Source organism: Amblyomma mixtum, chromosome 5 (assembly GCF_055824585.1).
Source record: "Amblyomma mixtum isolate Tamu chromosome 5, ASM5582458v1, whole genome shotgun sequence".
Lineage (NCBI taxonomy): Eukaryota > Metazoa > Arthropoda > Arachnida > Ixodida > Ixodidae > Amblyomma > Amblyomma mixtum.
Window position 1 is genome coordinate 109,004,432 of NC_143016.1, and position 13,781 is coordinate 109,018,212.

General features: G+C 41.8%; 1 protein-coding gene across 1 annotated transcript in view; it reads right to left on the reverse strand.

Moving 5' to 3' along the window:
- Positions 1 to 1,701: 1,701 nt before the first annotated feature.
- Positions 1,702 to 13,781, reverse strand: part of LOC149343330 (putative ubiquitin carboxyl-terminal hydrolase MINDY-4) — a 34,329-nt gene continuing 22,249 nt past the window's right edge. The window contains exons 13-16 of the mRNA XM_089545843.1: positions 12,166 to 12,321; positions 9,048 to 9,222; positions 5,458 to 5,527; positions 1,702 to 3,864 (exon numbers count right to left, since the gene is read on the reverse strand). Of these exons, the coding sequence (XP_089401969.1) occupies positions 3,816 to 3,864; positions 5,458 to 5,527; positions 9,048 to 9,222; positions 12,166 to 12,321 (450 nt within the window). The 3' untranslated portion in view covers positions 1,702 to 3,815. The remainder of the gene's footprint in view (positions 3,865 to 5,457; positions 5,528 to 9,047; positions 9,223 to 12,165; positions 12,322 to 13,781) is intronic.

Here is a 13,781-nt window from a genome sequence, read left to right on the forward strand (position 1 = left end):
GCACTGCACCATTTTCTAAATGCTCAAAAAACAAAAGGAACAATTATGTCCTGCCCCGTGTTGCTGAGGTTCATCTGCAGTGGTGGCTTTGTGACTATGGCGTTAGACTGCGGAGCCGAAGGATGCAAGATCAAACCCCAGCCATGGTGCCTGCATTTTGATGAAGGCAAAACATAAAAACATCTATGTGCTGTGCAGTGTCCATGCATGTTGAAAGAACCCCAACTGGTCTAAATTAATCTGGAGCCTTTCACTACAACCTCTCTCATAACCTGCGCGCAGCTTCACGACATTAAACCTGATGTACCATACCAAACCACATGGGACGGTTCAAGGGACAACCGAGAATGAAGAAGGCAAAGGGGGGTACCTTGGCAATAAACACAGCTGCTCAAAGCTTCGTCATAGTCTCAGCACCGCACATCATCATCATAATCATCATCAGCCTGACTACGCCCACTGCAGGGCAAAGGCCTCTCCCATGTCTCTCCAATTAACCCTGTCCTTTGTCAGTTGCCGCCACTGTATCCCCGCAAACTTCTTAATCTCATCCGCCCACCTAACTTTCTGCCATCCCCTGCTACGTTTGCCTTCTCTAGGAACCCACTCCGTTACCCTTAACGACCAGCGGTTATCTTGCCTTCGCATTACATACCCTGCCCAAGCCCACTTCTTCCTCTCGATTTCAACTAGGATGTCATTAACCCACGTTTGTTCCCTCACCCACTCCGCTCTCTTAACGTTACACCTATCATTTTCCTTTCCACAGCTCGCTGCGTTGTTCTTAACTTAAGCTGAACCCTCTTTGTTAGCCTCCACGTTTCTGCCCCATAGGTGAGTACCGGTAGGATACAGCTGTTATATACTTTTCTCTTCAGGGATATTGGTAAGCTACCATTCATGACCTGAGAGAACCTGCCATACGCGCTCCACCCCATTCTTATTCTTTTAGTTATTTCCCTCTCATGATCCGGATCTGCGGTCACTACCTGCCCTAAGTAGACATATTCTCTTACTATACTTCCAGCACCTTTATCTAAACCGCACATCAATTTATCGCTAAATTCATTGGCTTCCGTCTTGTCAGAATGGCATTCTGCATTGCTGAAATCAATACTTGGCCCTGATAAGTTTCCTGGCACAAGAAAAGAGAAGGATGTACTCATGAGTGGAAACACTGAAAAAGCAAAACAAAAAAGCAACACTGCTATGAATTCTTGGCTTAGCAAGGGAATGCTGTGCAGTGTCCACTGCTACAGCTCTGAGCATGCTAGTGATGAGAAGCGAAGGTAAGAAACTAGCTCCAGCAAAAGGCGTATCTGTGTGATCACAACTTTCTTGTGATCACACAGGCACGAAGAGAAGTACTAAAATGTGCATTTTTCTCTCTCCTAGCTGCATTTACAACTTTGTCAGGGGAAATAAAGACCCATGGCATTAGCGTTGTGTTTACAAACAGCCATATTGGCAAAACATGCTCACACCGCAGCTCCTGCTTTCCTCTAGGGTTAATGTTTAGATGAAGTTAACCGCCATCGTATGCGTCATTCACTTCCCTCCTAGCCTGTTACACTGCCTTTGAATGTGCGTGTGATGGTTTTAGTGAAACCTGCTTCCATGGGCAACATCAAGTTGAGCAGGCTGGCATTGGCTGCCCAACAAAAGACTGCAACAGTAGAAAAGAATAGACTGCAACAGAAAGAAATGTTATCACAGCATCTTTAATTGTAGCAAAATGAACACAAGTGAACAGAGCATGAAATATCCTGAAATGTGGGCAAGAGTTCATGAAAAACACAAATGGCACTAAAAATGTAAATAAAAAGATACACACACATGGCACTCCCCTGACTAGCACCTTCTGAAGAGATGTGAATGCCTGCCTGGCACTGAAAGCGCGACTAATAAACAGGCATATGCCACACTCGAGGAAAGAAACTTCCATGGCTCTTGTGTATTCGCAAGGTTACAACCGCTTATAGCAAAATTGAAAAATTTGATGACAGTTTTTGTACTCCATTAGTGCACACCAATTTTAATGCAGACACTGATTCTAATACTGTTGGGCTGTATATAAGCAAGCATGAACATATTAGCGCATAGCACATTCTCCTTCCACCCTCAAGCTTCAGGGTGCCAACAAGCATGCCTCTAAATAGCCTATTTCCCTTAAAACTGGATCGAACAGTGCTGAAAGCCATGAACACTAACCTTAATAGATTAGAATCATGCTACCTCCTTCCAATATGGGTTTAACGTGCTCTCACAGTGTGTGCGGTGGCATGTCACTACCATGCCATGACCATATTTGGCAAATCCCAAATGTAAAACTTCTTCTTACAATCTGGCTTTTTGAGCCTTTGCTTGTCCCTGCCTAGACCATCAATAGCAACTGCCTCATTACATGTTCATAGCCACAGGAAGGACAGCCTAATTTAATAACCAACACTCGTGACACTTCATAGAAAAACAGCTCATAGTAAAAAAAAAAAATACTCGCAGAACCATACGTCACAGCCAACATGTGCAATCAGTAAAATGCAAAAATGAACGCATTTTGAGGAAGAGAAAAGTTTACTTTTTCCTCTCCCTTTTGCTCAAAAATGAAGACAGTTCTGAGCATGAGGTAACACAAAATTGGAATGCATGAAAAATATCAATATTAAGTTTCCCTAAACGAGCAGCGCCAGCGCAGGTTGAAAGCAGCAAACAATAAACAAAATGACAAGCCAAACTTGTTACCCTCCAAGTTGAAGCTTCACCCGAAGCTGCTAGTGCTGAACTCAATGAACTTTTACTGCACCCACTGCTGCTGAATGTCGTCATCTCAGTCAATCACTTCTCGTAGGCACTTGCAATAGTTCACGCACATCAGTGGGAGCTATACAAGCCAGCAGCAAAAAAATGACTGGAATGTCCTGTTGATATGGCTCAAAGCAAGTTAGAACAGAATGCAATGGAAACCAATGCAGAAGAAAGACTACTGTATATGGGAAAAGTCCCAAGAACCCGTGGACCATAAGTGTGTGCCTAGGTTCTGCTCCAGTGAGCATAGATTTATCAGCAGACACACCAATAAACTTACTGCAAAAACAACCGAAAGCTGCATTTTGTAATGGTGGAGATGAACATTCATCCCCTGTCTAACCACTGGCTTGTTTGAGCTATAACTTCAAAGAGGGGTGACACTAGGCGACAACTTTTGTTCGGTGCAATGTTTTGTTTACTGTACACCACTCGACTAATTCACGCAGAAGAAGTAAAATTACATCTCGTCTATGACAATGCCAGACCTTAAAGGTAGAATTTCGCAATAAATGAGCACGGCGCCAATTGCACTTAGGATTCCAAGGTACCAGGCATTTCCCCGGTCCCTTTCTCCTGGTATTGCGCTACTGTTCTCTTAGCCACAGATAACAGCACTTGGTGCCCTGTGATGCGGTGTAATATTCTTCCGTGATGCAGGCTTCAAATACTAACAAATGCTACCCCTGCACGACACCTGAGCGCCAAGTAGCCAGTGATTTTTCCACAAGAATAATGTATAGCGGTGCTCACTAGGATTGCAGCTCTTTGGGTATGTAAACGTTAGTGTATAATATATTAAAAAGGGGACATAAAATTTCCTGACTAGAATGACAAAATCTTTGGTCAAGTTACATTATTAACCGTTTTCTAAAGTGCAAAAGTCAACTACAAGACAAGCATTAAGCGTATTATTAAAGAACAAAATTTTCATTTCCTGCCTTGACACACTAAAGAAACACGAATATCTTGTGCGTCGAGTTGAACATTGGTGCCAGAAAAGCAGGGAATCACAGCAATGGTTCCGCATTGTTCCACGACACTGAGGCACCTTTCCATCTGCAAATAAAAAAGAACACCAGATTATTTTTTACCTCAAGTCGTAACAAAAGTGCTTCCTCTCAGTGGTGAAACCACAGTTGCACAGTCAAGCAGCTGCCAAAAGCTGCAAGAGTGCTGTCACACCACTACCAACGCGATGATGACAATTTTAACAGCACAAGGACAGTTTGACCAAGGAGCACCATGGCCAACGCGTTTCAGACTTCACGAGGTGCAGCCTCAATTCACCCAAGGATTGCACCCACAAGAAGCCGAGCACCAAGCTCGATCTCGATCCAGCAATACTTAGTGCGAACTTAGATGCACCACAAGAAAGACGACATATGAGGCCTGCATGCGTGTAATAGTCCTTGTGGTGCACCTGTGTTCACGCTAAGTACTACTAGCCAGATAAATGGTTGTCACTGTCATCACCAACTGCGTTCACTGCAGGACAAATGCCGGCGCCAATGATCTCCCATTAACCCTGCCCCACACCAGCTATGGCCACGCTGTGTCTGAAAACTTCGTAATTTCATCCGCCCACCTGACTTTCTGCTGCCCTCTGCTATATTTGCCTCCTCTTAGAGTCCACTTCATTACTTCACCTTAAGGCCTCAGTGGTACTAGCTCACTGGCACCGTCCTTCGGCTCTCAAGTGGTCCCAGTTGTAAGGCGCATGCAAGGAATGAACTTCGAGATGGGACATTTGTGCGGCATGAGCTGTTTGTTCTCTGGTTGTTTCAGAGTGAGCTGTGGTGGGAAAGAGCACAAACTGTGGCTTGCCACTGCGAGGGGGGAAAGAAGAAAGGAAGAGAAAGAATGGAGCAAGCTATAGCTGAGTGGGCATGTGGGGTGCCGCTGTGGGTATGTATGTGCCATTAGGTAAGCCTGAGGACATCATCATGATCATCACGTGGGGTGTTGCCTGAGGTTATGTTCATGACACCAGGGCAGTGTGTGTTGATCACTGAGGAGTTGAGGACTGCCATTTGCAGTGCCAGTCAGCTGATGCTGTTACAGGACATTACATGCCCTGCCCCCTCCAGGGCATTCCATTTTGATTCCAGTTAGGATTTAAATAATGTGTGCTTTGTTTTGATTTTTCCCCCTGGAACACTTTGCTTCCTTCCTGCCCCTTAACGCTACCCTTGACATTTCTCTTTCGATAGCTCGCTGCACTGACCTTGATTCAATATCAAGCCTTTTCGTTAGCCTCAAAGTTTCTGCCCCATTGGCAAGTACTAGAAAGATACAACCAATATATAATTTCCTATTGAGGGGCATGGGTAAACTGCTATTCTGGTAAACTGCTATTCTTGGCCCTCTATTCATGGAAAGCAATTGAGATGTGATTCATGCGAAGGTTTGTGGGCAGCAGTGGGGATCGAACACAGCACCTCCCACAATGAGGCAAGCACTCAAACTACTAGACCACTGCTATGGTGTCCACATGGCGAGCAATAATTAGGAAGCACACACATGGCACAGAATAAAATTTTTAGTACCAAAGGAAAGCATGTAATATCGATGAAGACACAAAGGATGAGCTGAAAGTTGAGTGCACTGTGTGCACTGTGTAAATGCTAAAATGGAAACAGAAGAGCTCACCGTGTCCTGATGCAGAGGTCTAGAGGCGGCGTCATGACAACATCTTCGTTACTAATGCCTGCAGTCGGATCTGCAAGAAAATGATAAAGGATCACACTCAGATTTGATGGCTGAACATACAAGACAAAGTTTTGCAGGCTTTACCTCAAACAACCTAGATAGTGACCAAACAGTGTGTAAACCATGAGCAACCCCAATCAACCACAGACATCTGCAGGGAGTATCAACTGACGCCACAATACTGTATGCCAGAAAGAAACATCCCTTGTCTTTGTGAAAGACACCCATCAATGAACATCCGCATTGTTATTCCAACAAATATATGAATGACTAATGAAACACTCAGGTGCACAGGAACATATGCTGAGCATATATTAATAGCATTTAGGCAGAAGCTGTTTGAAAAATGAATGATGTAGGCCCTGAATATAAGCAGTGCGAATGTGTAAAGGAGAATTCTTTTTATGTTGTTTGAAAGCTACCGACAAAAGTGTAAGAACTCTCAGGCGACATAAACATTAACTGCTCCCATTTAATGTCTTTGATACCACAATGTAAAATGAAAACTTGAAGGCACTACAGCATTTCTGCCTTGAGTGACACTACTGTTACACTAGACTACTTTCTCAGCATATGACAACTCACATTTCAAGGACATAGCTGGTGCCATAGTACAACACAATGCATAAACAAAAACAGAAGCATAACTAAACTACAAGATCTAACATATATTTTATCGCCGAAAAAATTTATAACTGCGACTATAAATGCTAGTCATAAGCTGAAATAGGAGTACAACATTTTGCTGCTATAAAACAGCAAGTCAAGTTATATCTAGCAGCTAGGATGAGTGATGACTAAATTGGTTACTGCACGAACAAATGAGCAAAATTTATTGCCACAGTGCCAAACACCAGAGTCTAGAGTTTGTGAAGTGCCATGCATATATGAAAAGAAGCTTCTCTCGCTGCCAAATCATGATCAAATTTTCAGAGTAAATCCATTCCAGGACAGTATGCACAGGAGACATCTTCTAGCACCTGATGGACACACACCATTCACACTGGCAATTTTTGCATTATACCAGTGGATGTTCAAAATGTGCATAGAGAAGACATAGCCTATGTCCAGGGTATGTTCTGTGGTTGACTGGGATGCATAGCAGCAGTTTTAATAATGTACACCAAAATCACATTCGCTAGCAGCTCAGATGAGATCAGATGAGAAGATGAGATGAAGATGAGATGATACTCGAACGTTTCTTGCAGCCCTGCTCATTCACTGAGCAGCCAGATCAAAGCAGTCTGTGTTATTGTGATCAGTATAAAGGAAAGGCAGCAAGGAATGCTATAATAAATGTTTTAGTCAAAAGTGCATAAATATAATCACAGCATTTAGGCAAAACATAAGTGATAAGTCTCAAGATACAAGTACATTTTGGGCTCAAAAGAAAAATGAAAGTTCAGCTAATTAGACCCAGACAAAGTATGCGTATAGTGAATTTCAGGGCAATAAATTTTTGCAAGATTGGTCAACATCTCTTGTAAGGTTATTAAAATGCGTTCAGTGCCTCATAAAACACATGGGAGTATGAAAGGAAAGTGCATGCTATTGGCTTTCCCTTTCTTTGAACTGTGAAAGCATAAAGTGTTTCTAATTATCCAGTTGTGGATGAATTTGCGTATTCACCACACAGTGGTTGTCACATGAACCACTCATTGAAAAGAGAACCAGCATGAGTGGAATCGCATTGTTTGCTACATAAGCGAGAGCTTGTTGCAAGCACACTGATATGACAGGATATTGCAATAAAAATAAATCTTAGAAGTGCCACCACACAGACAGCTGTAAGATAACGTAACAAATGGAAATGCCCGTAACTGTTTCATTATCTTTTAAATGCAGGCTATACAAGGAGATGGGAGCTCTGGGAACAAGAAATCTCATGGCAGATATTTGTAAACACAATCCAACTACTTCTTTGTATTCAGATCATTATTTCACACAGTAGAAAACAAAGTGTTTGCCTAATAGAAGAGGTAATCATTGAAAAAAACAGCACATGACAGAATGACTTTTCGTTGCCATGTCTTTACACTATTTGGAAAGATTTCGTTCCACCATTTTCAGACAGACAGCCATTTTTCCTCAAAAAAAAGAAAGCTTCTCCCACCGCCTTTCTCCTTTCCCAGCATGGTGCCCTGCAGGGAAGCCAATGGCACTGTGCTTCACTGCACGTTCATGACCATGACATCACAAAATGAACACATCGAGCAGTTTTTTTTTTTCAATAGGGGAAATGAAATTTCAGTCAACACGTATAAGTATGTTTGGATGTTCATCCTGAGCAAGCAACCCAGAGCTGACGCTTACGACCGGCAAAATAAGCTCAAAAGTGTAGTGGCATGTCATTCGACGAGTTTCTCATTTACATGAACTAGGCTCTAGTGCAGTGATTCAAGCTTGTTATACGGTCTTCTTCATCTAAGGTTAATCTTCTTCATCTTCATCCACAGGGCATTTTGGACACCCCTATGCGTTTCACAACATTAAGGACCTATTTTGCTCAGTGGTGCATGAGCGTTGGGCAATGAAGTTTTATTTTTTTTGCAGTTCCAAACAATACAGGAGTCAAACCCTATCTTAATATGCAGCCTTCAGTCACTTTAATTTGAAACATTTTTTGCACCTGACACATATTAGTCACATTTTTTCTTTCATGACATTCGCTCATCTTTTGAAGGTTAGCAGCCACTTTCAATGTATTTTTGCATTTCACAATTTTTCTTGTGTATAGTTAAAGGATTACTTCACAGTTCAATTACCGTTTATACATCTATAGCTCAGAAGCACATTTACATTAGCCAATGTGTCTGCATTTTCTTGCATTTTCCGATAAAAAGAATTTTTAAAAAATACTTCTCTAACACCTCCAAGAAATAGTTTCTTAGCATGAGGCCACAAAGATTTTTTCGTGGCTCCAAATATCTATAAAGCAGAGCATTGAAACTTTCAGGTTGTTTATGCAAAAAAGAAGATAACTTTTTCTATATTTCAGAATTATAAAAGTATTTTTCTTTTAAAAACATAACGCAGAAGTAGTCAGCATAATTTTCATCAAAGTTTGTATTTCCAATATTTGTTTTCCAATATTTCTATGAGAAATGCATACTATAAAATGGCACATTCATTTAGCTTAATGCATAATGGCACATTCATTTTGGTGTCCTCCATATTAATGTCCCTAACACATAATTTTCAAGCAAACACAATAATATGAACAAACAATAAATTAACCTTTTTTCTTTCCCACAGTAAGGAAAGAATTGAGGCTGACATGGGCCAAGACGACCTGGTCTACATAACCAGAGAGGGTACATTCCCTACAACGCCTACCCTCAGAAAGTGAATGCAGGAATATTCGGCCACAACGTAACTACTACACTGACAGTGATGTCAGCGCTGATGCTGTTTACCTCCGGAGGCAGTTCCAGATACAGCTGCCACTGTAAAGAAAGTGATTGATCCTGCTGCCCAGAAAGAAAAAAAAAAGAAAGAAGTCGAGCCCACAAAAGGGGCAGCCACCGTACCCACAGTAAGCCGCACTTCCTCTTCCTGCTTGTTGAGGCCGTCATAGTAGAAGAGGTCAAACTGTTCGTCCCCAGGGGAAAGCGCCAGGAAGGACTTGGCGAACAGCACTGAGAAGTGGCTCTCACTGAGCACCATCCAGATCGGGTACCTGGGGTCCTTGTAGTACGAACCAACCTTGGAGCCACGAGATCAAGAGGGCACTGCGTTATGTCCTATTCCTTGCCAATAATGTGCACCTTACTCATGTTTCTACTATGATGAAAATACTTCAATACTTCAGACCACCTCAAGCCAAAGTGCATGAGTTTTTTTTTTGCAACTTGCATTTTACTCATCAGAGAAAGGGTGCTTTAAAGGTAGCTGTTAATATGACATCTTTCAAAGAACAAAACGCATGCAAGCAGCTTCCTCCAGGCTTTTAAAAACAAATTTAGAGTCTCACGGCAACCTTGGCAGAAAATTTCAAAGACAAAGTGGGAGTGTGTAGCTTCGTGAAATGACTCCTATGCAGGGGGCATTGCTTTGTTTTTTGATTTTATAACTGTTCTTCGTTTTGGGTCCGCCGCACCACGAGATGGTGGTGACACCATCTACCATCATCTACCATCCATCTGTACCTGGAGCTGACAAAGCTGCAGTGAAAAAAGGCCCTCAGCTGGTGACATCAGACTGGTGGTTTCTGCGATTAGTATAGCAGCTACGCTACACAGGGAAGTAAAGGGTGTAGGAAAACAGATGGCTAAAAGAAACAGGGGTAGGTAAATTCACTTTGTAAAGCTTTTGAAGCTTGTAAAGTTGTTGACGTTACATAGGTAAAGAGTTCAATGCCCTAACTGAATTATTATAAATGCCTTAATTTTCGGTTTGGTTTGGTTTATGGGGTTTAACGTCCCAAGGTGACTCAGGCTACGAGAGACGCCGTAGTGAAGGACTCCGCAAATTTCGACCAACTGGGGTTCTTTAATGTGCACTGACGTCGCACAGTACACGGGCCTCTAGAATTTTGTCTTCATCAAAATTTTACAGCCGCGGCCGGGATCGAACCCGCGTCTTTCGGGTCAGCAGCCAAGTGCCATAGCCACTGAGCCACCATGGCAGACCCCTTAATTTTCATAATGGCCTCAGTTTCATGTTTTTTTACAAATCGTGCACAATTCGCAAAATATTTTTCCTTTGAATAATTTGGAAAACTTTTCGACTTACAGTTTGACGAAAACAGAGATGTCTAAAAAGAGTATGTTGTTCGCACTACAAAGTAATGCAGCTAGCTGGAATTCTCGCTTAATCCTCAAGAACATCTATGTCACAATACCTAACATAGCGTACTTGTTCTGCACAGTGCCTACGTCGTTGCAGTTCACCTATAGTTCAGGCAGTCATGCCACATGAATGGGCTCCACCACGCTTACTCTTAAGTGCAACATTACATCCACTGCAGTTTGTCCTTGTTCCAATGTCTGTCTTAGGGGAGCAGTATACCAAAATGACACCATCGCTTGTGGAAGTGGAGAGCACTATGGGGCCTGCCAAATCTGCTTTGTGAAATGTAGTGCCCGCAAAATATTCATAAACCATGACTTCAGCCACATTCTTGATACTGAGCTCGTGAAAAATAAGTTGTTTACTGCAAATTTTCTATCAAATGAAATAGTCCTTAGCTCTACTGAATATCATTAACCCTTTCTGGGACAGCATATATGTTTTGAAATATTGGTGAAAAATTTTTGATTGCACAAGCAGAGGAGGTGAACAGAAATGGATTTCAAAAAATTTCAGTATTTTTATACAAATAGTCAAGAGGAAAAAAGTGGAACATATCTATCCCGTTGGCACTAATGGGGGTAAAGAAAATGGGACGTATTTGTCCCACTGACCTACATGGGTTTTCTCTTCTATTGTTTGCTTGTGTTTGAACTTCTTTGCACTATTTCCACTGCTTCTACCGTCGTGGAACATGAACGGTGTCTATGCCTTTGTTTGACTTTTACAGGGTTGTGTTCTTTGCCGATTAGCCAAACTTCACCCGAGACACCATGCTTGGCCATTTTTTTTACCCTTCATAATCACTTGGAAGAGCTTCTTGCTGCTGGCAGTTCCACTCAAAAACTACCACTCAATATTCAGTCATTAAATGTCTAGCTATTTTATGTCTAACTATTTTCAGCATGGTAAAAAAAAAAGCTTTCCTCTTATTACTCGTCATCTCAAATTTTCAGAGCATGTGCACGTTGTAATCTAGAGTTGTTCCTCCCTATGCAGAAAAAAGGGATCACTCACCGGGCATTTTGATTTTGTTTTTTTAACACATCGAATACAGCCAAAACCTCGAAATGCGCCCGAAAAAAGAACGAAGTTTCAAGGCCTCAACTTGCTACCTCATCTAGTTGACCCGACTGAAACCATATTTAAACAAATCAATGAAACCTTAAGACAGGTGGGAGCACAGCATAAGTGGGACTGCTGAGTCCCACTGCCTCTTACGAGCCCTTTAGTATATAAGAAACAAAGTGGAACATATGTGTCCAACTGTCCCACAAGGAGTTAAGGGCAGCTACATCACTTTTTTTTTAGAATTCCACGATATTCAAGGATTCAAATCTATAAAGGCTGTAGGTTAAGCTTACAGTTTTTGTTGCACTAGCATTTCAATGGCGACAGAATTGGCAAATAAATCTCACAGTTTCTCCTCATAGCATCAAAGAAGTGTGGAGTGTGGAAATTTCAAATTTCCACTACCTTCATCTACAACTAGCCACACATCGTCAGGTGCCGCTAAATAAAGTTCTGCAGGTACTGCCTTCTACAGCACTGTTTCCTTTTCCTTCAAAGAAAGCATTTCTAAGCTGAAAATGTACCAACACCACAGATGAAGTCATCATGTGCCTTCCACCTGGTGCTGTGCGCTGCAGAGAAGCCCAAATGCCGTCGCTGTTTCAATCTACAATTATGTCACCATTTCTACTGCTAGTCCAAAAAGACTCCACATGCGTTACCTGCAAGTTCCATACACTCGATGCCTATAAGCTGGCTGAATTCTAAAACCTCTTCAGTTGCTCTTTATGTTCATTAAGTACAGGTGTTCTAAAATGAAAAAACAAACTATAAACAGCGACCTACCTCACAAGATTTGTAGTGTTCGTAGAGGGAGAGCAAGCCAATGTTAGACTTTGTTGTGATGCCTCTGAGCACAGTTGTTTCTTCTCTGCCGAAACAGACCTTGTTGTCAAAGACATTTGTGACCGCTTGGCCCACAAGCAGGAGATTGACCACCTCCTGCAAGATTTCCAGCAAGGTGCGAGAAAGGCCTTTCATAAAACAGACACAATGCTTTCACAGCCATGATGCCACTATGCTTACAAGTGATTAAGCCCCTGTACTTGAAAACAGCTTGTCACCACCCGCCTGGAGCATTAAGGGGGGACACTGGTCTTGAAGAAAAAATTTTTATGAATGAAGTCACAGTTAAGAAACCTTCAGGGAATATGTATTTTTGTGTGCTGATTCTAGATGTGTCATTTAATTTCATGTAAAACAATTCCTTGAGCACTTATGCGATTTTTATGCATGTATTTGGGGAAGAGTTTTCAAGAAAATTTGCTGCAGGAAACTCGCTGAAATGTATGCCATTGGGTTCTCTTGACACCAAGGAATGCAATAAGGGTAAAATTATCTTTCTGCCTATCATAGAACCCGAGTTATAGGGTTTTGAATTTGTCGCTTCAGAAATTAGATGAAAAGTGTGTATTCCTGTTTCTGAAGTGGCAGCTTCAAAACCCCGTAACTTAAGTTCTATGAGAGCCAGGATGATAATTTTACCCTTATTGTATTCCTTGGTGTCAAGAGAACCCAATGGCATACATTTCAGCAAGTTTCCTGCAGCAAATTTTCTTCAGAACTCTCCGCAAAATACTTGCATAAAAAGTGCATAAGTGCTCAAGGAATTGTTTTACATGAAATTAAATGACATATCTAGAATCAGCGCACAAAAATACATGTGCCCTGAAAATTTCATAACTATGACTAAATTAATAAAATTTTCTTTTCAAGACCAGTGTCCCCCCTTAAGTAAGCTGCATGGTGCAGCCCTTTACAGACTAGGAGTACTGGGTGAGTGGTCAACTTGGGTTTTGATTAGCCTGTCTTTGCTTCTTCCATGATTAAATTCTGAAGCGGTCACTCACAGCCAACAGACCTGCATACAGTTTCAGAGCGGTATTTACTGCATTCAATAGTCCGCTTTCCTTTGCAGAGGAATACCAACTACCCCTAATGTCTTCAATTACTACCACCATACTTCAGAAATATGACAGTGAACCACAAACCTACAGTGCTAGCAAAGAAAGTGGTGAAATCACCTGTTCTGTAAATGTGCACCTACAATCACCATCTTTTCAATTCCCAGTGAGCGGCAGAAGCTACACACAAGAGCAACCACAAACTTGTATGAACCTCAATGATGCAATCAAAAACATCAAAATAAGTTTGTTGCCTTGTTGCCGGCAGTAGCCCTACAAGTCCTCGCTAGACAGTGGTGTAATCAGAAAAAGAAAGAAAATGAAAGCTATACATAAGTCTTGCCTCCTTATATGTACTGCTGCTTCAGGCTGCATTACCAACTTCTCATCTGTGCACTGAAGTCTCTGGCTATGAATGGATAGACTCAGCACATGTCACTGTCACCAAAGTTATGACAGCTTTTTCTAGACAGTAAAAAAAAAGTTTAGCTCTCCTTC